The sequence below is a fragment of the Anoplophora glabripennis genome, unplaced genomic scaffold, assembly GCF_000390285.2.
Source record: "Anoplophora glabripennis isolate ALB-LARVAE unplaced genomic scaffold, Agla_2.0 scaffold48, whole genome shotgun sequence".
Classification (NCBI taxonomy): Eukaryota; Metazoa; Arthropoda; class Insecta; order Coleoptera; family Cerambycidae; genus Anoplophora; species Anoplophora glabripennis.
Genome location: NW_019416270.1, coordinates 1,305,275 through 1,332,031, shown reverse-complemented (window position 1 = coordinate 1,332,031; position 26,757 = coordinate 1,305,275). Strand labels below are relative to the sequence as shown.

Below are 26,757 nucleotides of genomic sequence, written 5' to 3'. Positions count from 1 at the left end.
TAATAGAACTTGTAAGGGCTGCTTAAAATTGAATATTTGTCATAAGATGCAATATAATGTTTAATATGTAATAAAAATATTACTTAATCCGGATCTGCTTAAAGATGCGCGCAATCAGATTGCCTTCCACACTCCACTTCCCCGGATTTTGCATTCACTGGTACCCGTGCATTGGAATTAGATACGGCCAGTCTAGGTGGTATGTGCTGTCAACAGCTGAACAACGAAATTCACTAGCTTTTATTTACGAGTGCTGCCATCTTCATGTTGAGGTCGGAAACTTTTCAGACCACCTTCGTAAAGATAAACTAAACATGTATAAAGTGCAATGAAATCGAGATTTTCGCAGTGATGTTCATAATATTAATTTTAAATCAAATATACTCAAAACTTCATTTTACGGAAGACTTAAAAATTCCAGTTAGGTATAATATTATAGTGTTTCGCATAGTACAGGCTTTTGATTTTATACAAACTAAATAATTCTTTTTTAAATTTAAATTAGATAGTTTTACTTAAGAGTAAATTCTGTACAGTGTCATATTACTGCATAAACAGGGTTGGTTATTAGTAGATATAAAAAAAACTGAACTATAGAGTCCACAGGTGTAATAAATTCGACAAATTTCTCTATTGCAGTGGCTCGTCATATGAACCAACTGAGGCCGGGCCTCACTGTAAAATTTGGCTCTCACACCGTATTCTTTAATGTATTTTTTAATACCTACTATTCTACTATTAACCTAAGTAAAGGCCAGAAATTATTTGCTTGTAGGCGCGACACTTGCCTACAATATGCTACAGTTCCCCCTCCACGCGAGGCGGTTAAAATAACGTGATTTAGGAGGGAATTGAGGCCGGCTGAAAACTTCTTGTACTTGTCTTGTAGCTTCAATTCGTGGTTAATATACGCGTCGCATAGTACGTGGGTAGTATCAGTGTGAGAGATAGTACAAAGGGTTTAAGGATAAGGACAAGGCAGGTATTAAATTAAAGTAAATAAAAAACAACCTCCTTACAACAAAACAAAGTAAGACTAAATTTAACGTAATTTAATAGATACTTATTATATCTACATAGGTAGCTAATAATGAAACTATTTCACAATATTGTTTTATTTCTTGAAACACCTTTTTCAAGACATAATGACGTAAACTAGTGCTCTAAACAAATTAAAATTACTAGTCAAAGAATTTCTGAAAGAAAAATTTAAAAACATGGACCTACAATCAACCAAAACACATTTTTTGCGGTGGCACTGTTCTCGCATCAGTTTGTGATACCTACTTTTGTTGTTATTTTAAACCATGTCCATTCTAATCGTTGGCTTTTTTCCCACCTATCAAAGTAAAGTATGCTGTCAAATCCTATATTGACGCATTTCCCTTCAAAAGGGCTGTTCATTTATGCTTAAAAAATTAGGTAGTGCTATTTTAAAAAAATGTCGATAAGTAGGTTTAAGAAACACGACGCGAAAAAGTTTAAGCAACGTAACGAAACGACAATTCCTACTTACTAATTGACGTGTTTTAGCGTGTTTGTAAAAACGCAACACAAAATAAAATACGAATTTTTTGCGTTACTTCTGGAACGCACTGTATAAATATAAAAAAGTTATAATATCTATCAGAAACATATTTACAAAAGTCTACACATTTTTTCGCTATGCACTAGTTCATTTCTTTGTACAATAACACTAAAAACACTTTTTTCTCCGTCTGGCTGGAACTCAATTTCAAGACGAGCTTTTGTTATTATAATTGTAGGTATATCTACATCAAAAGAGTTATTTATTTTTTCAAAGGCTGTATCTGTCTGAATTACATTTTTTCTTGTAACTTAAGGAAAGAAACGGGTAATATACATATACAAAACTCTGGAAACAAATTATTAAAACTTTATAAGTGGCATAATAAGGTATCTCAAAAAATCTGCACAAAAATATCAAAAATTGTCTGTCCATTACTATTTAGAATATACAAATAGATGCAGGTGGTACCTATATGATTGCTTCTTACACAAGGCGTTTATAGATGTATATATCTTATACATGATTTTCAGAAATAATTTTTGCAAGTAGAACATTTTTTAAAATACCTACTGACTTACCACACTGAAACGAAGAAAACTTTTTTTAAATTACTCCATCGACAGCTCCGTCTCCGTTTGCAGAGTTTTGTCATGCCTATGTGAACATCGTTGTACATAAAGATGCTCAGTTAATTCGCAATTTTCATTAGCGTTTTCCATATGCTCATATCATCATGTCCATTAATTCATTATTATTGATGGGTCAGTTTGTTATGTTTATTCGCATTTATTAATACATATATGGTAGGATCGTATTCGATGCAAATTAGAGCAAATTGTTGTCGGTCTTTTATCAAAGGAAAATCGTGTCATCATTTTTAGGAGGCGTAAGATGAACCATTTCAAATGGAATTGAATGTAAAATCTGAAATGCCGCTGCATACGCACTGTGTTCTGTTAGTAGCTGTAGTCGCCCAGGTGCATCGAGTGTACGAAGGGGTCGGTTATACGTCAAATACTAACCTGGCGAGCTTGGTTGTAAATCAGAGAGCGCCTCCAAAAAACAAGTAAACAACAGTGGCGCGTACAGAGGTAAAATGTAGTACACATGTGGAATTTAAAAAACAAATTGGATTTATAATAAATTACATTTAAAATAAATAGTTTATGAGAATAAAGGAATTTTTGTATAATGTATAAAGAAATTATTCAACTTCTAAAACCCTTAAAAGCGTACTGCATGCCTTGACAGGCAATGATTTATTATTTTGCATCGAATATGATCCTACTATAGTACAGGCACACTGTCCTTTCACAATAAAGGACATCCTTTCAGTAATGAAAGCTAACAATTTTCCGTTTACTACAAAGAACGGGACAAAGTAGTGGATGACATGACATTTACGGTCACAACTCTTTTTATGTAGTACGTAACGCGGGAAATTTTTTTATTTAAAATACGATTTGGGTAGTTATGCCGCGGCCTGTGTACCTTGTCGCCACAAGATACAGAATTACCTTTCGCTTCCTTAGCCTTAACTGCCCTTGTGGGGCGGATCCGCTATTAGAACCGAAATGAATATTCATTTCGGTTGTTATTGGGTCTAAGGCTGTTGTGGACGGAACCGTTTCTCAAGCAAAGATGATCTTCTGCGACGTTCTCTCTCTCTCTGTATCTAACTGCTCGCATCCAATGCTTCCAAACGTTTCGCTGTTCTTCACTGCCAACATCTTCAATGATGAGTGCAAGAGCTTCACTGCGACTGAGGCAGTTTGAGATCTCGGCATCGGCACTTCAGTGTTAAAAAATTTGACTTGGATTAATTTTAAATGATATTTTGGTTATTGAAGGTGCATATTATTTGCTATTAAAATATCATCTCAATGTTTGTAAAGTATACATAAGTTATCACTATTTTAATCGAGTTTCACTATTGTTTCTATTATATTCCTTTTAACTGTTTAGTATTAAAAAAAAACGGGTTTTCAAAATTATAATGTAGGAAATCGAAAGTTATATTTAAATATTAGAATATACATGTTGATGACTATAAATTAACATTGCTTTCTTTTTAAAACGAACCACTTCCAGTCAAAAAAGAAAAAATTGTACACAAATATTTGAATATTTAATAATAATGACTTTAAAGAATAACAAATTTTAGGTCAGTGGCCACCTTTTTAGAATTAATAGAAAATTAAATAATGTGACAAGGAACTTGCCCTGTATTGTTTTATTTTTGTATGAAATCATTATTTAATTGGAAATTCAAAAAATATAAAACTAAAATGAATTTGGCAGACAGCTATGATATGCTAAACTACATATTTTATTAATAGGAAGCTCAACTAAAATTCCATAATACTGCCTTTCTCATTTTATTTAGTAATAGAAAGGCAGAGAGGAGTTACTTTAGAAGATTTATGTAATAACAACGTCCGTGTGAGAAGTAGAATTAAAACTTTTAAAATCAAATAAAAATGTATGTAAGATTTTAGCGAAAATTACACTAAAAAAATCGGTGCGAGTGAAAGCAATAAAGGTTGAGATAAATTATTGAGTACATTTTCACTCAATATTGGGCATTTTGATTATTTTACTCATTTCTGATTACATTTAAACTAAAACTGAGCGCTTTGACTCAAATATGGGTACTCCGTAAATAAATTCTTCACGTAAACTCGTATTTGGTGCACTTGTACTTAAATCAGTGGTGCAAAACCACTCCAAACGTTAACAATCTGGAAGCATTTATTAAGTACATTGTACACAATAGTATACCTAATTTCAAATAACATGGCTTTCACTCAAAAATTAAACAAAGTTAATAAATTAAAAAAAGTTATTACAAAATACCGATTTTCATCTCTTAACTTCAACATATATACTATCAAAAAAAATAGTAGATTTGAGACATTATTTTTACAATAAATCTCCTAATTTGAAAGTTCACCATTTACAGAACACGCTGTATAGCGTCTAAAACCAAATCTGAGTAAAAAATGATTCAATAAGCGTTAAAATTAAATCATATTAGAGAAAAAGTCGACTCTAAATTGATTTTATGTACTCAGATTAGAAATAAAAATCACTCAACATACAGTGGGTGGCCAAATTATTAGGGACAGTATTCAGTTTCTTCTATTTTCTAGTTTGACTGAATTTTTTGAACAAACAGTTGGTTCTGTGGCTTGCAGCTATTTTTTATTCAAAAGAGTGTATTATTAAGATCATAAAAACAACGAGTTACGTGGGCGAAACTATTTATTTTTTTTCGTAAAAGCTATATGTGCATTAATGGAAATCTGCTAAAATTAATCCTAGTATTTTTAGTAATGCACCCTTTGTCGCAATTAGAGCTTTTATGTCTCGAGGCATGCTCTCTATACAGAATTCTGTTGGAGTTCGACGTTGTGATGCCATTCTCTGATGAGAGTTTCAACCAATTGGTACTTGGTGGTCATTAGCTCATTAGCAATCGCCCGTTTGGTGAGTCCCCACATGGTCTCTATAGGGTTCATGCCCGGTCAGGGCAAAATGGTAATGTTTTTTTCGGCCAGAAATTTACTAACACTCCTGGCTTTGTGGCACGGTGCCAAATCGTGCATAAAAATGGACTCTGCATCACCAGGGAACCATTCTTCGCTCTGTGGCAGTAGCCGGATTTTTTTTGTACTCGCTTGTACGGATCCTGCCTCATGATCCCCTCCACGATGTATAGGCGTCTTATGCCCTATGCGGGAATCATAGACCATACCATGACACCAACCGGGTATTTAATCCTCACCACAAGGCAGTCTGGATGGAACTGCTCTCTACAAGACGTCGTCGGAGAAATGAAGTTTTGTCGACCAAAATTTGAAACGCTGATTCGTCGGAAAATATTGAGATAATCACAAAAAAATCTTTATTAACACTATTTTAATTAGTTGTTCTCATTCGAATGCAGTCATATTTTGGAGTTATTGGACCCATTGCAGCCGAATCTTCTTCATGACCTCCATCAAGGGTGGTTTTTTGGTCGACAACGACCGATCGGGTTTTCTTCTGCCAATCACCTTCGGACTGTCATTTGGAAAATTACAATTCCATCATTGTTTATTATAGTAATTCTATACGAAATATCAATAACGTTTTGATAATTTGTGACAGGAAAAACTCACGAAAAACGATTCAGAAATATTTTTAGGATCTCGCAGTAACAAAAGTTTTTAACAAACTACCACCATACGAATCTGAGAAATTATGCAGGATATCAGGTTGCCACTCAACAAAAATATTAATAACAATACCAGCTGCGGTACAAAATAAAAAATCCTTGTAAAGACTTATTTGTTTTTCAAAACAAAAATTTGACCTAGAAACTTCATAAATGTGAGTACTGTCCCTAATAATTTTGCCACCCACTGTAATTAACAGTAACTTGGATTTGAGTAAAACTCGCTCATTTCTGATGCAATAGTTTCACTCAGTTGTACTCAGTTGTACTAATAGAGTGAACATTTCACTCAATCGGGTGTGAACAGAAATTGATACATTATTGAGTAAAATTTGAGTGAAATTTTTTTACAGTGTATACGCCATTGTATTCAAACTAATATTTTTATAATTCTCTATAAATTAAAATGCTAATCTCTAAAATTGTGTAGGTGATAATTTTTTTGTTCTATCTATCCAATCCAATTCACATAACAATTTCTTAACATGAATTGCTTACGACCTACCACCGGTTTTCTGGAGCACGTCGATTTTCCACCATAGTTAAAAATATTAACTGCAATTATTCAAGACATGCTCGCCTTTCAATATGAATTCAGACATAAATGATTGGCTTATGAAACTAGTCTAATGTATACCGCTTTTTTAACAATTATACCAAGTTAACCATTATTTCTACTTTATTAATACATGTTTGACAGAACGTAGCCAATTTATTTTTTCAGCATATTGTCTTGACCGCCTATTTTTGAAATGTATCGTTACCGTCGCTGTTAGATAATTCTAATAGGTTTTTTAATTCGAGTGAATAACATAAGATCATTTATTATGAACAAGATGACAATATACAAGCTGTTTTCCAGAGTAAGGACTATACGCAATGCTTCGCTTTTCCATCAGTGCTATCTGAAAATTGTTAGTGAACAGTATTTAGTCCAAGTTTTCGTGCTGTTTTCGTATACTTAATGAGTGATAGTGAGGAAGACGTAATTATTATTAGCGTCTGATTAGAAGAGGAAGAAAATATAGGGAAAAAACGAAAGATGGGTAACAATATATGCAAAAAGGACTCATTCTCGGGGAATTTCATGCATTATTTCATGACCTACTTCAGAATGAAGCAAAGTTCTTCCAATATTTTAGAACCAGACCAGAAGTTTAGTAATCTTAGAAATTTTGCGATATTTTTTTTAATTGCGTGTGTCGTTATCAGCACGCACCAAACGCGCCGCAGAAATATTCCGTCTCAAGAATGTCGGCCGCAATATCGGTAGTGCGTTTCGTGCGACTCAAGCCAGTTAGCGCAAATAATGTAAAATATATTGTGTTTCGATTCGGTGCGGTGGTGGGTGCGTTGCGTTCGACGCGAATAACTGAGCGCTTACCTTAATGCACCATCTCATTGATCGACACTTGTGACCGATTTTTTTCGGAAAAATGTATTTGCCGATGAAGGGAAAGCGTTTTGTGGACGTAGAAGCCATCCAAATGGCTTGTACCGATATCCTGAACGATATCTCGGCCGAGGATCTAACACCGCCGTGCAAATAGCTGTGTTGAATCGGAAGAGGACTTATTTTGAATAAAATAAATCGTTTTTTCCAAAGAAAGTTGTTAAAAGTGTTAATCGCATTATTATTTTACTAACTCACAAAAAGTTAGTATGTTTTGCTTTTTTCTATACTGGTAGTTAAAGTACACACACATATTATTAAAACAACGAACCTATTGCAATATGTCGGGAATACAAATATTTACTTCAATTTCCCTTTAAGTTCAGATATAGACGAATAGACGAATCGCTCTTATATACATGTATACATACCAATTTTGTATAACTGGTTGCTTACAATCTTGAAATTATCAATCCACTGTCTTATTACAACAAAGATGTTGCCATTCTTTGGAACAACAGTAAATCTTACGAAACTCAAACGACTGAATTCTTACAACTCAATTTAATTTAAGTTTCTAAACAAATGTAAATTCATAACGACAAAAGTTGGACGTTGCTATTTAACTCTCTGCAGTTAAAGAAGTTTTTCTAATATTGTTAATTTTTAAGTCGCAAAACTTCATGCTACTTTCACGCAAAAAGTTCATACTAATAAATTTTGAATTGAATTTTTATTTTCAGTAGGTCACTTTCAGATCTCACTGCTAAAAAGTTATTTGCTTATTTGAAATATTAGAGTAAATCCATGATTGTGGGATATACTTTTTATTTCTTCACTATCATGTCAGTTTAGGACCACTTTTCAGTTCATAATTTACTGCGAAAGCATTATACAGGGTGTCCGGTAAGTACCTCCTAATCTCTCGGGAGTGTACAGGGGAGGTCAAAATAAAACTAGTCCTTCCTATATATTTTTTTCCTAATGTGCCCCCTAACGGAGTTATGGGGGGTCAAAGGGGTACCTAGAAATTAACGTTTAGGGTTATAACTTTGAAACCACCCTGTATATTTTAATAAAATTTTCGTACGTTGTATTACACATGGAGCTCTACGATTTGATGCTAAAATCAACTTTTTGCTATTATCAGGTGTCCAGAAACGGACTGGCCCTATCACAATTTTTCTCAAAATTTTGACAGAAGTAATTTTATCAAACTGAAAATATTATTATTAGATACTCTGAAGGTTTTTCTTTAAAAATGGTACTCTTTATTTATTTCGAAAAAATGAACGGTTTGCGAGATAAATCGGTTTTGAAAAAAATTGGTAACAAATACAACAACAATTAAAATTTATTTTTTTACAATAAAATCATTCCCGCTAGTGCCAGCCTACAGATTCACCATAAACATTTACTGGTGGTGAATTAAGGGAATGAATAATGCCGTTTCTTGTAAAATCAACATCTATGACCAAAATACATCTACAAATTATTATTGCTCTTGTCTCCATGGAGTTCTTTTCTATTGTTTTCGTTGTTAGACCCTGTTGATTTTAAAGTACTTGTCAAAGGCGCGTGACAGAATAAAAATTCAATTTTATTGTGGTATTCGTTTTAAGCCGTTAGAAATAACATTTAAAAATGGAAGAATATTCCTGTGCAGAATATGCTGATATGCACCTAATTTATGGGGAAGCATTATGCAACTCCGTGGAGGCAAGAAGACTTTATGAGGAAAGGTTTCCGGGTCGACATTTGCCGAGTCCAAAAACTTTTGAAAGAGTTGATCGTAGTTTAAGAGAAACAGGTAAAAAAAAATAGTGAAAAACGTTAGTGAAACTAATTTCTTCCGAATCCTTTATTTAGGAAGCTTTTTGCCACGCCGTGGTGGAGCAGGAGCCCCGAGGAGAGTACGAGACCCTCATGTAGAGGAACAAATATTGGAAGACGTTGCTAATAATCCTTCAAATAGCATAAGGAAGCTTGCGGCGCAAAACAATGTTACAAAATGGGCTGTACATGAAACTCTGAAAGAACAATTGCTTTACCCGTACCACATCCAAAAAGTACATGCTATGTCTCCAGATGATTATCCAAAAAGACTTCAATACGCCAATTGGTTTTTACAGCATCATATTCGGAATCATAATTTTGGTACATCTATTTTGTTCACCGATGAAGCAGGTTTTACAAGAGACGGCATAATTAATTCGCATAATCTACATGTCTGGGATGAAGAAAACCCTCACGCTTTAGTTCAAACTCGCTACCAACAAAGGTTTATGGTGAATGTGTGGGCTGGCATTATCGGGAATCATTTGATTGGTCCATTTATTCTGGAGCAAAGACTTAATGGTGCTCTTTATTTGCAATTTTTAGAGGAAAATCTAAATATTTTGTTAGAAGAAGTGCCCCTTCAAATAAGAACTGAAATGTGGTACATGCATGACGGTGCACCACCCCACTTTGATCGTTTAGTACGTCAACATCTGACCAATGTTTTTGGTAATCGATGGATAGGTCGAGGCGGACCTGTATTATGGCCACCTAGGTCGCCCGACCTAAACCCATTAGACTTTTTTCTGTGGGGTCATTTAAAAAATAATGAATGGTGAGTGGAATATTTAAGTAAATATATAAAAAACAGTTTTGTTTGAGCCCTTTTAAGGGCATATAACTTCCTAAGGGTGCGTTTTAGGGCACATGTTAATAGGAACTTTTTGGCTTATTTTAATGAGTTATAAACGCAGCAGAAGTTTGGAACCCTATTTCAGAAACACCCTGTATAAAAGTATAATAACTGTAGTATGTTCCATTGGAGGAAATGACAAAAAACATTTTTTTTAAATGGTGGTGGGTATTGTCAAATTTGTGATATAACTGGTAATTTTCAAAATAAATTCGACATTATCCACTAAATTTTTTATATCGTTTTTTCGATATTGATCCTCACAAATGACAGTTAGTAAGACATTGTCAGGTTTTTAAGATTAATTCGATGACTCGGCTAGTTGGTATGAAAGTTTTAGAAAATATTGTGATATAAAAATGTAACAATGGCAATTTCTGGTCAGAAATATTGTGTCATTACATAAAGAAATAAAAGAAACTGTGAGTGTGCGAGCGCGCAGGAAGATAAATATTGTGCCAAAGACAACAACAACCTAATAAGTATTTCTTTTTCAGATGGGAAATAATTTAATTTTACAAAATTTTCGATAATTTATCTTTGCAAAAACTGCAATATGACAGAAATATAAACCAATAAACAGCTAAAGTAATTCTCACACTGATTTATATCAGTGGCCACTTCACATCCTATTCTCCACTTTCAAGTAGTTTTTAGTGTTTGTATATTCGACAAACACTAAATTTACTCTCAATGGCAAACACCTAACATGCTTTTTCTTTATCTTCCACTGTTTCCAGTTTCTACATCAAACTATCCTTCACAAATATGTAAATCTTTGACTACATTACTGATATTGCTGCCGATACATTAACATACACCTTTCTCCACCCTAGTATCACCTAGTGTAGGGGAAAGAAAAGTGTCTTTAGTTTCTGAGATACAGGGTGTTAAAGTTATAGGGTGTTAAAGTTGGGCATTTACTGTTACTTTACAGCCATGTCAATTCGCGAATGCAGCTAAGAGCTCGCCCTCTGGCGGTGACAAGTGATGCTAGCGAAACAAGATAAACATTTCTTAAATGTGAGACATTTCGTTTTGTATTTTATTTAAAACTGTGTTTAGTGTTTGTTATTTGAACACTGCTATTTTAAGAAAATAGTGTGAGGAAAACTTCAGCATATATGGATGTTCAGTTTATGGATGCTCTTCATGGTCCAAGAAAAACCCAGAATTAAGTTTTCATGATACCATTGAAGAAAATTTCAAAATATTATTGTCAATAGACAATACTCCCTGAATTTCATGAGGGTTGTTAGTAAGGGCACTAGTTTGCAGACACAATGAATACATTTCTACACTGAAAGAAATGCGTTTTATTCTTTATTAGAATTCTATATGCCATTATAAGACCATTGTATACTATATGTGACAGTTAAACAGGTGAATATTGGATATAAAACGCGTATTGCTAGCACAGTTGTATAGTGACTATAAACCTTATTCTTTATTAAATTATTGTATAACTAGTATACAACGTTTTTTATACCCTTTACGAAATAATAGCAATAACTGTTATTAAAGTGTTCCATATCGTTATTAGAACATCTAGTACTGGTTATAAGTTTTATAATAATAAATGTATTAAACTGTTGTATACTCTGTATGAGTTAAAAACATATGTCATTAAGTTTTCAGAAATTTTATTGGATAACTGTAATTACAAGCTAAGGTTCTAATGTAAACATACATAAAACATACTTTTAAGCATTAAAAATGATGACAAATCGCTCCCAAAACTGTCCAGTTTATTTTCTTAGCAACGATGCACCCGTATTTTCTTGTATTACATGAGAATTTGCACTATAACTCTTCCACCTTAAGAATGAAGCATCCCCAGAAAGGTTGAGCTTCTTTCCATATAATTTTATTTCCTCTGGTTGATTGACTTTATACCCATGCTCTTCTTTGTCACCGTTAACCTTCTGTTCCTCCATCTTATGTAAAACTTAACATCAGCGATTTCTAATAGGACCTACAAAATAATAATTTTTAAGATTTAGACAAGATTTACATTTGAAAAAACAAAACAATTACAAGCCATAAAACAGTTAGATACTTACATAATAATTTTCCATTTCACACAACGCGATATGATCATGTATCCCACAAAACATGTGCATATACTGTCCATTTTCATCAAACTAGACGTGTGTAAGTCGATGCACAGCGGACTGTCGGAAATTTTACGATTGTTGTATTTTCTCTTCTTGAGTAAAGATAATAAAGACGTTGTGGTTTTGTGTGTTTATTTTGACAATGATTGAACATGTATGGACAATAAAAGTGGACTGTATAAGATAGTTGAGTACCGTTCTGCTTCATGCATAGCATGCTACTGAAATCTTAGAAGGGATGAGCTCGTGCGGCGAACCCTAAATCAGCGGCTGGAATAGCCAGGTTTCTTATTGAGTCGGCGCACTTCGCTCTCGGGTCTGACATATGATTATTATTACAAGACTATGAATATAACTTAACAACGATCATAACCGATTATGCACCGAGAGGTGACGATCACTTAACCATTATAAGATGCGTTTTACACGTTAAAAACGGAAACATATTCAGTATAAGAACGAATAATTCTGTTAATACAATTGTTATATACAAATTCGGATACTGGTCTTTATACAACAAATCTTCCCTACTATACAATTGGAATATAAAGTCTATAACACCTAATAATGTATAAGTAATTCATTATAACCTTTATTTCATAGATGCATAAGGTGTATTAAGCACCTTCCAGTTAACCTCATTGAATAATGAGTATGGAGATGATTGTTTTTTTTTTAATAAAAGTTGTATATTGGTTATAAAAATTTTAATATGCGCTATACACATTATTCTAGATAAACAGTTTAATAAGCCCATTTTTTTCAGTGTAAATTTAAATCACTTTTCCCAATTTTCCCACATAATACCGCATGACCAGCGTTAAAAGCTGCCTCTCCTGATATACAACGAAAGTTTTCGTTGGCATTTAATTAGGAAATGTATTCCACAATAGATAACTTCATAGTTATAACCAAAAAAAAATTACATTAAATTGTAATGCTAGAAATAAACAAGGTGGACATAAATACTTGCCTTAAAATTTATTTATGAAATATTCGAAACCTATAAAATAACACAAATGTTAAATAACCGCAGTTTAATAAAAAAAATTACTAATAATAATGGCAAATAAAACAAATGCTGTTCAAATGAATATGTAAACACGAACGCCAAGGTCAAAATTACCTTGTCTCGGAGCTTTCGCCTTTTGGTGTGCTTGCTTGTTAAAAATTATCGCGGATACCTTCTACCCATAAAATGGCTGTGCAGTCCGAGGCTCACTAATTTTAACTGTTCATAGCGTCAATCATGTGACCTGACCCTTCTTCAAAACCACATTGACTGTCAGGAAACAGATTATTATTATTAAAAAAAGTCATGTCGACAATGCCGCAATCATAATTCGTGAGCAACGGGGTAGGTGGGAACACGAACATTTTGTTCGACAAATAACCTCCAATGTAATGGACAAATTTTGACCATTTTTACTAAGAGTGTCTATTTTATAAGATTTTAAGCAAATGATATCAATTGGCAACGTATCCATCCGTTTTGTTTTTGCTATATTCGAATAAATCACAGTGTATATAAACTACGTATTGATTGAACCAAGTCCTGGATCACCCAGACATCTTAGCGAATAATCCGGATTTCGGCTTTCGATTCCTTGTTCGTTAAATTACCGAAAGGGAAATGCGTTGGTGGCATCGCGTCGGCTTCGCCTGGAAAATTTGCCGCTCACGCATCAACTGTTTTTAGTTAAAAACGGGGGCGGCGGGCGTATGTCGCCCCGATTAATGTGAATGTTATATGCAATATCTTTCCTGCGTCATCATATCGACCTTTATCCGATACCGGATTAAATTGTATGTGTTGTTTATCTTTACTTCTCTATTTAGAAGTAGCGATTTTATTAATGCCTATCGATTGCTGAACGATGAGGTGACGCAATTTGCACCCCCGCTGAAGAGTGGGCTCCCATAATCATAGTAACATATTGAACGAGCTCCCTAATATTAAATTTTAAGCTATTGGAAAGTCGTTGCCAAGTGAAGATGGAAATATGTATAAATTTTTTCAAGTACAAAAACATAGCACAGGCTCACAAAATAGAAAGAGTGAGCTGAAATTGAGACTTCATTAAGCTGTCTATACTTATTTTGACGCGCTGGATTCGAATCCGTTGTTAGTTTTACTTCAGCGCCCACAGGATTTGAATAAAGCGATAAAAATAGCTAAAAATCCTGAAAAACTGTGGAAAAGCCGACTAATGGACATGGACGATGTTTTGAAAACACTTAATAGGAGCAGGTAAAGCATTTTATTGCCCTGAACACTATCTATTGATCCTTTAATCGAGTTCTTTGAGTAAAATCGCCGGAAAAATGCAAAATTCGTTGGAAAGCCGCTGATATCGAAATTTGCACCAAATGAAGAAATTTATTTAAACCAGTCCAAGTTTTGCTCAAATGTATTTTGAGGCGCTAAACAAAAATTTGACACTGGTTAAGCTTCCTGGCTCTTTATATACAGGCTGTCTCATAATTAGCTGTCAACCCTGAACAGGCCGATTCTATGATCAAAACTAAGTAAAAAAAGTTCATATGAACATGGGTCCGGAAATGCTTCCTAAGGGCACAGGGACCCATTGAAGAGGGAGGAATGGAAATAATTTTTTTGCAATATCTCTCAATCGCGTTGTGATAAATGAATGAAATTTGGTATACACAACTAAATTTTGATGAGCAATTTGATGGACTAATCCGTTTATTTCCACAAGGTCCATTGGGGTGGGTACGGGGGGAGCCCTTGATACTTTGCGTGTGTAACTTTTTCATCTTTGACTTTTTAACAAATTGGACAGCAAATTCCGTTTTCCCGAACTGTTTTACGTTAAAAAGGTACTCTTGTTTCAAATCGTTATCTTTAACGGTTTCTGAGAAAATCGCTCTTGAATTAATCCCACTTTGGTCAATTTCATAGTAATTTAAACAAAATTATCAAGGTATTCTTATGTCAAAGTATTGTCAACCCGATTGCCAATTTAATAGTTCTAAGCGAAAAAAATGGAAGAGTTTACGGGACAAGAGTTAGTTGATATGATATTTATTTATGGCTTTTGCGATGGTAATGCTGCAGCGGCAGAACGCGAGTACGGGAGAAGGTTTCCAAACCGAAGGCTGCCATCAAGGAGGACATTCCCTACGGTATTCCGCAACTTAGCTGCAACCGCCACTTTTCGAAAGGCACCGGGTCAAGGACGTCCCAGGATTAATAGGGAAGCGGAGGTCCTTGACGCTATTGAACAAGATCCTACGACTAGCATACGGAACATTTCAAGGCAAATAAATGTTCCTCGGCCAACGGTACTACATATCTTAAAGATTTCCTTAACAGAATTGATTAGATGTGCTACTAACATTTCAGGTTGGAAGAATATTAAAGCGACAAGGTCTACATGCCTATCACTATCGACGTGTACATGGCTTGATACCAGAAGATTTTGCGCCACGTATGCAATTTTGTCGCTGGATTTTGTCGCTGGACAACGAGCAAGCTTCCAAAATTTTGTGGTGTGACGAAGCTACTTTTACCCGAAATGGAAAATTAAATTTTCATAATTCTCATTATTGGGAAGAAGAGAACCCACATGTTGTTCGGAGAACAAACTTCCAGCAACGGTTTTCCATAAATTTATGGGCGGGAATAATTCACGACACTCTGATTGGACCTATTGAAATTCCACAACGTCTCAATTCAAATCTTTATTTAAACTTACTTCAAGAAAATCTTCCCCAAATTCTCGATGATCTGCCTCTAAATTTACGACGTAACATGTTTTTTCAACACGATGGAGCCCCGGCACATAGTGGTCGCAATGTTCTAAATTTCCTAAACGAAAATTTCGCTGGACGGTGGATAGGGAGGCACGGACCGGTAGCTTGGCCGCCGCGTTCTCCCGACCTAACCCCGCTGGACTTCTTTTTCTGGGGATATCTAAATCAAAAAGTTTACGCCACCGAAGTCGATACCCGTGAGGAATTGCTGCAGCGTATCAATGATGCAGCCAATGAAATTCGTCAAAACCGTTTTAGCATCTTAATAGCTTCGAGAAGTGTTACACGTAGGGCAAGACTTTGTATCAGAGAAGGTGGAGGGTTTTTTGAACAGTTTTTAAAATAGCTTGTTGTCTGTTATCAAAATTAAGTTTCCATCTTATGATCCCTTCGAAAAGTGACGGTTGCAGCTAAATTGCGGAATACAGTGAGGAATGTCCTCCTTGATGTCAGCCTTCTGTTTGGAAACCTTCTGCCGTACTCGCGTTCTGCCGCGCAGCATTACCATCGCAAAAGCCATAAACAAATCATCATATCATAATTGTTCTACATCAATAATGTGTATTACTGATTACGTATTAAATTATTATTATTATTTTTTGTTTAAATTACTATGAAATTGACCAAAGTGGGATTAATTCAAGAGCGATTTTCTCAGAAACCGTTAAAGATAACGATTTGAAACAAGAGTACCTTTTTAACGTAAAACAGTTCGGGAAAACGGAATTTGCTGTCCAATTTGTTAAAAAGTCAAAGATGAAAAAGTTACACACGCAAAGTACCAAGGGCCCCCCCGTACCCACCCCAATGGACCTTGTGGAAATAAATGGATTAGTCCATCAAATTGCTCATCAAAATTTAGATGTGTATACCAAATTTCATTCATTTATCACAACGCGATTGAAAGATATTGCAAAAAAATGATTTCCATTCCTCCCTCTTCAATGGGTCCCTGTGCCCTTAGGAAGCATTTCCGGACCCATGTTCATATGAACTTTTTTACTTAGTTTTTATCATAGAATTGGCCTGTTCGGGGTTGGCAGCTAATTATGAGACACCCTGTATAAGTGTTTTGAAAAAAAATCCGCAAATTATTAAAGTTCCAATTAGACCATTTATAATTTGTAATTCTGATTGGAAAAATTTAAATTCCAAACTATTTTTTACGTTTGTAACGTATTCTTCTGTCCTGCATAGTGGCTTTGGAATTATTTTCGATCTACTGTCTTCAGCTTCTCTTTTCATAACAAACATTAGGGCCACGTATATTTCCTTTCTTTCAGGACCTTAAACATATACAGCTGAATATTTGGCTACAGAACGAAATCAACTTTTTACAAGTATCAAGAAATGAAGATTCGAAAGTTTTTCAATAAAGGAGACAATGACGTTTTGGTCCACTGTACAGATGTTCACTGTTTAATAAATAAAGTGAGTGAGTTTACAAATCCAAGAAGTAGCTTAAAGGTGATATTTCTATACAATGGAAATAAATACGCTTACCTATATTCCCAATGCACATTAAACCACATTAAAAAGTTTTGAACACATGCGTTCTGTAGAAAATTAAATACGCAGAGCACAATTGGCAGGTTTGTGAGGATTTGAAAATCATGTCAATCATTTTGGGGCAGCAGTCAGGATTTACCAAGTGTTCCTACTTCTTGAGTCTATGAAACACTCGAGACCAACACTATCACTACAAAAAGAAACAGTGGCCGACAAGAAAAGTAGGTACTCAAACTAGGAAGTTACAATGTTATAGAGCAGCCTTTGATCAACTCTTTGAAAATACTACTTCCTCCGCTCCATACAAAAATTGGCCCGATGAAACAATTTGGGGTGAAAAATTTACCACAAATTGTTCATCGTAATGCAAATCCGAAAAATGTTTCACGACGAAGATTTCATACAATGACAGATAATGAGAGAGCATCGTGGCTTTTTTCGCCCAAAAAACCAAGACAATACTCTTCTAGCAGGAATGATAAGAAAATACCAATACCTAGGAAGTTTAATGAATGTAAAAATGCATTTCTTGGATGCCCATCTCAACTACTTTCCTAAAAGCTTAGTTGATTATAGCAAGGAGCAGGATGAATGCTTTCATGAAGAGATTAAAGTAAAGTAACAGGTCAAATGGGATGTTAGGATCATGGCGGTTAATATTCGTTGGTTGCTGAGAAAGCAAAACTAAACAGTAGTCCAAAACCCAGGTCGTTCGCAGACAAAAGTGTACATTACAAACGTAATAAATCGTTTGGAATTTGATTTTCCATTCGAGATCACAAAATTTTTAATGATAAAACTAGGGCTTCAATTTTGTCCGTTCTTTAAATATTTTATATAGGAGGAGCTAAGGAACTTAACCAATGTCAGATTCGTATCCAATACCTACATCAAAATGCATTGGAAGGAGGTTTGGACTGATCCAAATAAATGTATTCATTCAGTGTAAATTTTTAGCGATTTTTCATATTTTTCTGGCGATTTTTTTGTCGAATCTGAAGAATAGGAACACTAATGTTCTGCGCAGAAAAATACATAAGGTTTAGGCTTTATTCGGTCCCAATAATTTTTTTACCCCATGCCCATTTGTCGGCTTTTCCACGATTTTTCGAGCTTTCCAGCCATATTTAGCAATTTATGTACTCAGATCCTATGGGTGCTGGAGTAAAACTAACGACGGATTAAAAAAACAATGCACGCATCAAAATAAATAGCCTAGTGCAGTCTCCAGGTCAGCCCATTTGTGTCTTTGTAGTAGTACTAATGAACTTTCTGACTGTTCATAGAGGTACTTCAGTAATTTTTACCATTCAAGATAATATATATTTATCGCATTTATTTAGAATTCTGATTGCTGCCAATAAATAAGATTGTGCTTTCCGTTATCTTGCTTTAAAAAATTATGGAGGCAACATTACCCACCCTATATTCTAAAAAGAATATCTGTAACGATTATTATGAACTGAGTATTCCCGAACACGTCTAAAGAAGGTTTAAGCAAAGATTATCCTGATACACCTACGCAAAACATTAATTTGGATGACAGCGCACAGATCTACTAAATTTATGAAATTTATTGATGACAACGAAAGCATATTTTATACTACACAAGCATCATTGCGCCTACGTGTATACTTCAGCACTTAGCAATGAGAATCACTTACAAAATTGAAATTGAAACATTAGGATGATGGCGTAGGGGAGACTGGGTCTCGTTGTACCAAGATACAATTGTACCATTAACATCTAACAAATTGTTGCGACCACATTGGAACTGTCAGGACTGTCGTTCCAGCTAGTATGCATAGTATTAATGGTCATTAATTACATCAGCACACACAAAAAAAATGGTATGTACCTTTGGTTTATGTATTTTGATATGCTAAATCCAAATCTCAACTCCGTTTAGTTCAAACACCCCCAAAGTTTTGAATAATTGGTAATAAATAGTGAAAAAATCGCTGAAAATCACGTTGGCGAGCGCAAAAAATCGAAAAAACTAGTTCTGAACTTGATCAAGTGGGTTTCTTAAGTATTTTGATGTGCTGAATCTAAATTTGTAATCTTTTAAGTTGCACCCCTCTCCCCCAGATTTAGCAAAAATCGCAAAATAATAGTGAAAAATCACAAAAAATCACTTAAGTGAGCGAAAAAATTTTGAAAAATGTTTGTCTGATCAAGTCTGGTTCTTATGTATTTTGATGCACTGAACTCGAATTTGAAATGTATTAGCTGTATCCTTGCAAAAAAAGCAAAAAATAGCTGAAAATTGTCAAAAATTATATTAATGAGTGATGAAATTTAGAAAGAAGTTTTCTAGATTGAAGCCGAAGATTATGGTTTAAATTTTTTGATCACCGTATACTTTTCATTGATGTTGCGAGTAGTTGTTTATTTTCTCCAACGGTATCTGCAAATTCTCGTAAGTCTCTTTGAGCTTCGTTGAATCTGCCCAATACCAAGACTCTTAGAAGGATACACTTTCCTATTAGATATTATTTCAGTTTTATGTTGTAATTACATACTGTGCAAAACCATACTTATCTTATCAACTTCAACGTCACCTGTTACATGAGTGTTGCACAATAATGAAAAAGTAATATTAATGGTCGGTGGAAGGAAGCACAAAAAACAAGCGCTTAGGTAGGGAATTCTGGAAGGAAGCCTAAATAGTCGAAGATAGGTAGTTGAAGTGAGAACAGTGTGCAGATAGGTAGCAAGACGATCGGCGGACAGTGTAGCGTGAAAAATATAGAAGTAGTGTAAAATTAAGTGTTTAACCGGTATTAGTTAATATTCTTTATGTACTTTGTTGTTAATTGTTCTATATAATCTTATGATTGTGATGGTTATAGATGTGTCATGATAATAATTCATTGTATGTTTACCTTTCATTGTCTTACGCTCAGGGGCGTATATTTTTCTAAGATAAAATTGTTACAATTATTATTAAAGATTGCTCATTATTTATTACATGTTAAAATATGTATATTTTGTCGTGACTGCCCAAATATTGCAATAGCAACTTCTTTGTTTCACTTTTAACTTGTTTTATCACGATTACGTTGTTCTTTGATTTCTTGTTCTCACTTTATGTCATACGCATATAAGAGCTTTGTTGAATTTACTAACATTTTCGCCCTTGATTATTATTATTGTTGTTGTTACTCTGAAATCTCAACTATAGCTGGATTGCCTCCCGTATGGGACTTCAGTACGTTACCTATTATTATTATTATTATTATTGATGTTGTTACTCTGAAATCTCAACTATAGCTGGATTGCCTCCCGTATGGGACTCCAGTACCTTACCTATTATTATTATTGTTATTATTGTTATTATTGTTGTTATTATTATTATTATTATTCTAACCTCTTCAGTTTTACTTGGAAGTGTGTATGTCTAATTTGAGTGAGATGACATTTAGTGAGAAATTAAATAAGTCCAGTTTTAATTATCATTAGCAAAGGTTCTTAATGTATGCCTTTGGTTAGCGGTTGTTTTATATTTATATTTGGGTGGTAAGAGCAATGATCGTGGGTTTCTCTGCCATGCTCTTTCCCCGCAGGAGCTCTAGGTGAGCCTGGCACTCTCATTTTATGTTAAATGGTTGTTAATGTGTTTGTTGTTCTTTCTATTTGTCACATGTTTGATTTGAAGACTGTTGTACGTAAATAATAAAGTACGTATTTACCCTGCTTTTGTTTTATAAAATTAAACCAAACATCCCCTCAAAAAAAAATTAGTAACCAGCGCCTTCCGGTCGATTAAAAAAATAGATACACACAACATAGGTATTCCTTATGACGATCACAATTTTTGGCCACAACTACGTTTTCGTTTATTTTTTTATCGAACCTAGAGTTGTTATACTACAATACATATCAGTAACAAATAAAAACTGAAGATTAAAGCATCTGTTTATTTCGTGGTACAATTACTCCAGTGACTTACAACTGATTCTAGCCATAGGATTAGCTGTACCACAAACTGGATTTTTTACATTGCTTATATATATTTTTTTGACGTGACATAATTAAATATATTAACAGAAATAGTAATCACATAAATATTATGTAGTGCTTTATAAAACTTATTAGCCTAAGAAAAAATGGTACAATCAACACTGGTTTCCCCTATATTTCAATCTTACAGGTAAATCAAATAGTAGGGTACGCGTGGCTTGAAATATAGGTTGAAACATTATACACGAACTAGACATTTCATTTCAAATATAAATGTGGGTTCAATTAGTGTAGCATCATCGGAACATAATTCTCAAACCATTAGACTCAAGATGTATTGCTAATTTCTTATAGAAAAAAAATGTAAGAACTAATTAGATTTGCACAGAAGAAATGACTTTAACACAAAAACTTGCATGTCTTGTAATTTACCATCATATTTTAAATTAATCTTTTTTTAATGACTGAACATAGCTAAAAACCTCTTCACTATGTTTCAGATAATATCTATCCAATTATAGCGTGAATAAAAAGAAACATATAATTATTTTTGATTATGTAAGATTTACTAAATTAAGTAAAAAATTATGCACGAATGATATACAGAGTCTTCATAAATGATTACAAGCCACGTGACCAGTAATTTTGTTTGGAAAAGTAATTTTATTTTCTTCATGTTGACAACTAAATTTCAGCAAAATTAAAAACTTTGAAAACAATAGGATCAAGATCTCATTAAAATGCAACATTCGGTTTCATCGGCTGTAATTGGAGCAATTTTTCACGAGATACTATTCAACCAATCAGATATTGCATTATCTCGAAAGTAGACGTTGGTATGTGTTATTATTCATTGCAAATAAGTCATTAATATTAGTGATGCCAAAATTTAGGGAATTTTCGTAACCAATCGCGCAATGTTGGGTCGGCGGTCATGTGGCTTGTAAACATTTATGAAGGCTCTGCATAAATTCGTGTATATCGTGTAATAAAAATAATTTTTATATGGTGTGGAAATTTTTACAAAAATAATGCTTAAGTAATACCTATTACCTTTCAAAAAAACTTATTTATCTTATGGGTATTATGTCAAAATAAATTAAAAACTTTTTAAATAAACTGTTGTACGAAAAAGGTCTTGCAAGACTTGCCAAATAATAATAATAAATAATAGATAATTCTCTAAAGCCGACATAATACTTTCCTTCTTCAAAATTATTCATTTACACTTTTATCCATGTGTTTCCAAATTTGGGGAGGATACTTGAAGAGGAAATATATTGAAGTGTGAAAATACGGTTGGCAACACAGTTAAAATAACAATCCAAAAAAATAAATGTCTTCACTTAAAACATTTGTCCACTAACAATTAAAAAAAAAGGTAGAACTGACGATTACCTAAACAAGCATTTTTACTGTTTACTACAGAACAAAGTGTCTCTTTTTCTACCTGCCATTAAAAAATCCTCTACATGCTTGTAAAAATCAGGCATTAGTAAGTATACAGTCCGTCCGATAATTATTGAGATAGAATTCCAAAAAGACCGCTGCGTCACTTTCTTGGAACTAACTGCATCCCGAGGTAGAAAGACATTGGCGGCGTGACGTTCACCGTAGCAGCTTGCAGTGCATACTATGTTTCTTCGTAACTGTTCTTGGAGTTCTATCTCAACAAATATTAAACAGGCAAAAGTGAAAAATTTTGTAAATTGATTACATTAAGTCACATATAAACATGTATTTTCGTACATACGTCATATGTGACAGTGATGTTTTATGTACACCCCGTAAACAATTCAGTGATGCAAAATCTGAACTTTTACAAATTTCAAAGGTAATAACAGGATCCATTCACTCGGAGCCAATAAATTGACATGACATCATACCTTTCATAACTGCCCTAGTCAATAAATATTGTCTATAAATAACACTGTCTGTGTTAGTTCCTAATAAAATGTGTATATGTATGTCACATAGTGACATTCTGTATTAATTAAAATGGATCAAATTATATAAATATATTGTTACACAGGAGGTTCTACAAGCTCTATGACAATCTTTGACAGATGGTAGCTAAATTAGTATCAAACATTTTTTCTTATATGAACATAGGTCCGATTCATTTTTGTTATTTTAAAAAATATAATTTCATATTTCAGTCAAAGTTTGTTTTTCCTCTGTATGATGAAAAGAAAGGTTCTGAGTCTCGTGGGTTTTCTTTTACCAGAAATATCGCGAATTCTATATGAAATTGCGTTTACTAAATAGTTAAGAATAGCGGTGTACAAGTACTTTGATTATAATCAAAGTACTTGTACACTGTACTTGTGTAGATGAATAATAATTATTATTCATCTATTCAAAAAATAGTTTTTTCTGTGTATGCTATTCATTGTTTAGAAGCGTTCTGTCAGACTGATACAAATAAGTTTGCTTCTGAGATAGCTCCGCCCAAAAATACACACTGGACACGGCAAGAGAAACACCGTTATCGCAAATTACTTCTGAATGGGTTCTTTCTTAATCTCGCACAGTTCTGCCTGAGGCAGAAATGCAAACTTATTTGTATTGCTCTGTACGTCCTGTACATCTTATTTTATTTTGAAATAGCGCAGACCTAAAAAATCTAAAATTTTTACTAAACATTACAAAACACAGTTTGTGACAAAAGCTCAAGATAAAACATTAGTATGATTATTGAATTAAGTGGAGACAGAAATTGACAGATTAGTTAGTAGAAAATGTTATAAACGAAAGCTTCATTTTCTTAATTAATTAACAAATACAAAAACTAACTATACAAAAAATTTTCGTGACATTTGGGAGTATTTTGGAAAAGGATATGGTGGATCTTGTTAGAAAATATACGTATACGTATGGTTTTACAATTGCTTAATTTTCGGATTTCCTCACAGTGAAACCACGGCGGTTGAAAATTCCATAGAACAGAAGAAACAGGATCTCATCATCAGTACTTGGAGATGCTGGTAACATGTATGTTTAGGTGTACAACAAGAAAATGAATCAACTAGTTTAAGATCAGCATCTACTATGACTACTACTGTATACTATTAATTTAACAAGTTGCAATAACTGTGTTTTTAATACATAGTATTTATTTATACTAACACATATTTAATAAATAGTTTAGCTTGAATAAAATTTTAAGTTTTAATACGCATTTTTTGCGCATTATCTCCTTATACCAGCAGAAACAGTAAAATATGTTGCAAATTTCACTGGTAAACATACCTACGTATTTGAAGGAGACCACTTTAGAATTCAATTTAATGATAGAGATCACCTTTCACGTGCAACAAAATAAGATGCTGATACGTTTATTTGAATATATTTAACACAGTGAAATTATTTTTAAATTTCTTAGTGACGCCACAGAATTCGCACGCAAATGTTGAACTTTACTTATAAAATAAAGTTAGTGAATAGCTCATTACCTTTTTTGTTTATCGCACATGCGATACGCTGGGCAATAAAACAGCAACTCATGTCATTCTACTAACAAATCTTAAACTGGTATTTTACATGTCTATCTCTATCTGTCTTTACAGTTGCAAACTTCTACAAACTAAGATTGTTTACACAAAATGATTGAAAAACAAAAAATGACGAAATACGACATAAATTCCTTACATGAAACGTATTTATGTGTGAGGATTTACATCACACTAATAGTGAATGTTGCAAAAGTTTAGTATGCCGTCTCTAGTAAAACAACATTCATAAAAAGCACCTTGCATATATCCTTGCACCTTGGACACATACTTGGACACATCCACTTCTCGGCCAATGTTGCGAGTGCTACGCCTCGGATCTTCCTCAACAAGGTTTATGATGTTTTCTTCGTTCTCGAAAACATGTTGCGACCTTCACATGTAGGTGGACATTTCCGGTATCCTTTGAACTGCATTTTGCACTATTCTACTGTTAGGTTGTCGTCTGTTACGGTAACGGACCGCATAGAAACAACAAGTCTCATTATTTAAATTGTACTGACTTTCGCCGTACATTAACACCATATCTGCTAGTTCTTGATCAGTACACATAACATTTTATACGCCGGCTAAGTAATACCGCAACACACAACGCACATGCACAAGATGCACAGGGTCGATTTACATTTATGGTTAATATTTTTAATTAATTTTCTCAAAAATAGAAGCATTCAAGATAAGTTGCTTAATAAGAAAGTTGCTCATTTTCGTGTCTCCTATCACCCTTCTCAAGGAACGCAGTTAATTCAGAAACACCCCGAATATATAATTATTCTTGATATAGAAAACTCTGTGACTTTATCGTTAAAATTTGACATTTTTTTGTTTTCAGGTGATAAGTGTCGCAGTGATAAAAACTTATGGTGAAGGTAAAAGACGAACCGGTGATGGCAGAGCCGAATTCTGCACCCACTTCCCAACCTTCGACCGTCACGCCTAACCCATCTTCTGCCTCCATGCCAAGGAAACAACGTCCGTATACCCATCCGCACCACCACCACCTCCACCCCCCATTCCAGCACTTCAGCCACTATCACCAGTACTGCACCTACCCCTCCGACACTGCCGACGCCACCGGCGGCACCAACGGGGCCTCCTCCCCGGCCAAGTTCTATTTCGGGCCTGGCTTCGAGCCCCAGCAGCAGATACCAGGGGGCCATTACGGCCCTGGGCCCAGTCAATCGCAAAGCAATGAATACGTCGTGTTTTTTCACGTGAACCCTGGCGTTACCATCAGCTTCCAGATGGGGGATAACTTGGAAGTCTTAAGAGGTAAATACAGACAGTTTTCATATAATCCTTCGAAATTTTTTTTTATTTTGAAACTGCTGATATTGCGGGAAATAAATATTCTGCGGCCTGAATGACACTACCAATATTGAATTACACCAATGTCTAGTACATAGCTGGGAACATTCGTCATCTGAACCCACCAGACATATGCCGGTTTCGATTATATTACTTCTCATCAGTATGCATCTGTTATTTTTGCTGTTTTAATTGGACATTGAAAATATATGAGGAGTCACTGCTAATCAACGACTAAGCCTTCAAACTTGCAGAAAGAAATGTATCTGTTGTTTCGCAGGTACTATTACAGCAAAAGCTCTGTCGCCACTAGAAAAACAATTTTTAAACTGACGATATTGCAGGAAACAACTACTCTGCGGGCTACATGACCGACCAGCTTTGATTATTAAAATTTTAATTTATCATATAATGAAAAGCTCTACCAAAAATACTACTTAATTATTAATGATTCATTTTCTACCTCCTTTTTTTTTGGTCTTAACTTCACAATTTGCACTTTAGGTCTTTTTTTCACTTTGGTTTTGAATTTTAGAATACCACTTTGTCTTTTTATTATTAAACCTCAGGCCTAGTTAAGGCATAATATCTTTAGCAGGAGGCAGGTTTGAGAACTGAAACTGGCGAAAAGTTCAAAAGTTTGTAATTTCATTAAAAATACTTTTTATTTGCTATTACATACAGAAAGATATACAGGGTGCCCCATTAATATTGCGAAAAAGTTCAGGGGGAG

At 34.2% G+C, this 26,757-nt stretch overlaps 1 protein-coding gene across 1 annotated transcript in view; it reads left to right on the top strand.

Annotated features, from left to right (window-relative positions):
* LOC108904980 (fibronectin type-III domain-containing protein 3A) overlaps positions 1-26,757 on the top strand; it is a 415,064-nt gene that overhangs the window by 47,124 nt on the left and 341,183 nt on the right. Inside the window, exon 2 of the mRNA XM_023457344.1 lies at positions 25,549-25,988. Within this exon, the coding sequence (XP_023313112.1) occupies positions 25,577-25,988 (412 nt within the window). The 5' untranslated portion in view covers positions 25,549-25,576. The remainder of the gene's footprint in view (positions 1-25,548; positions 25,989-26,757) is intronic.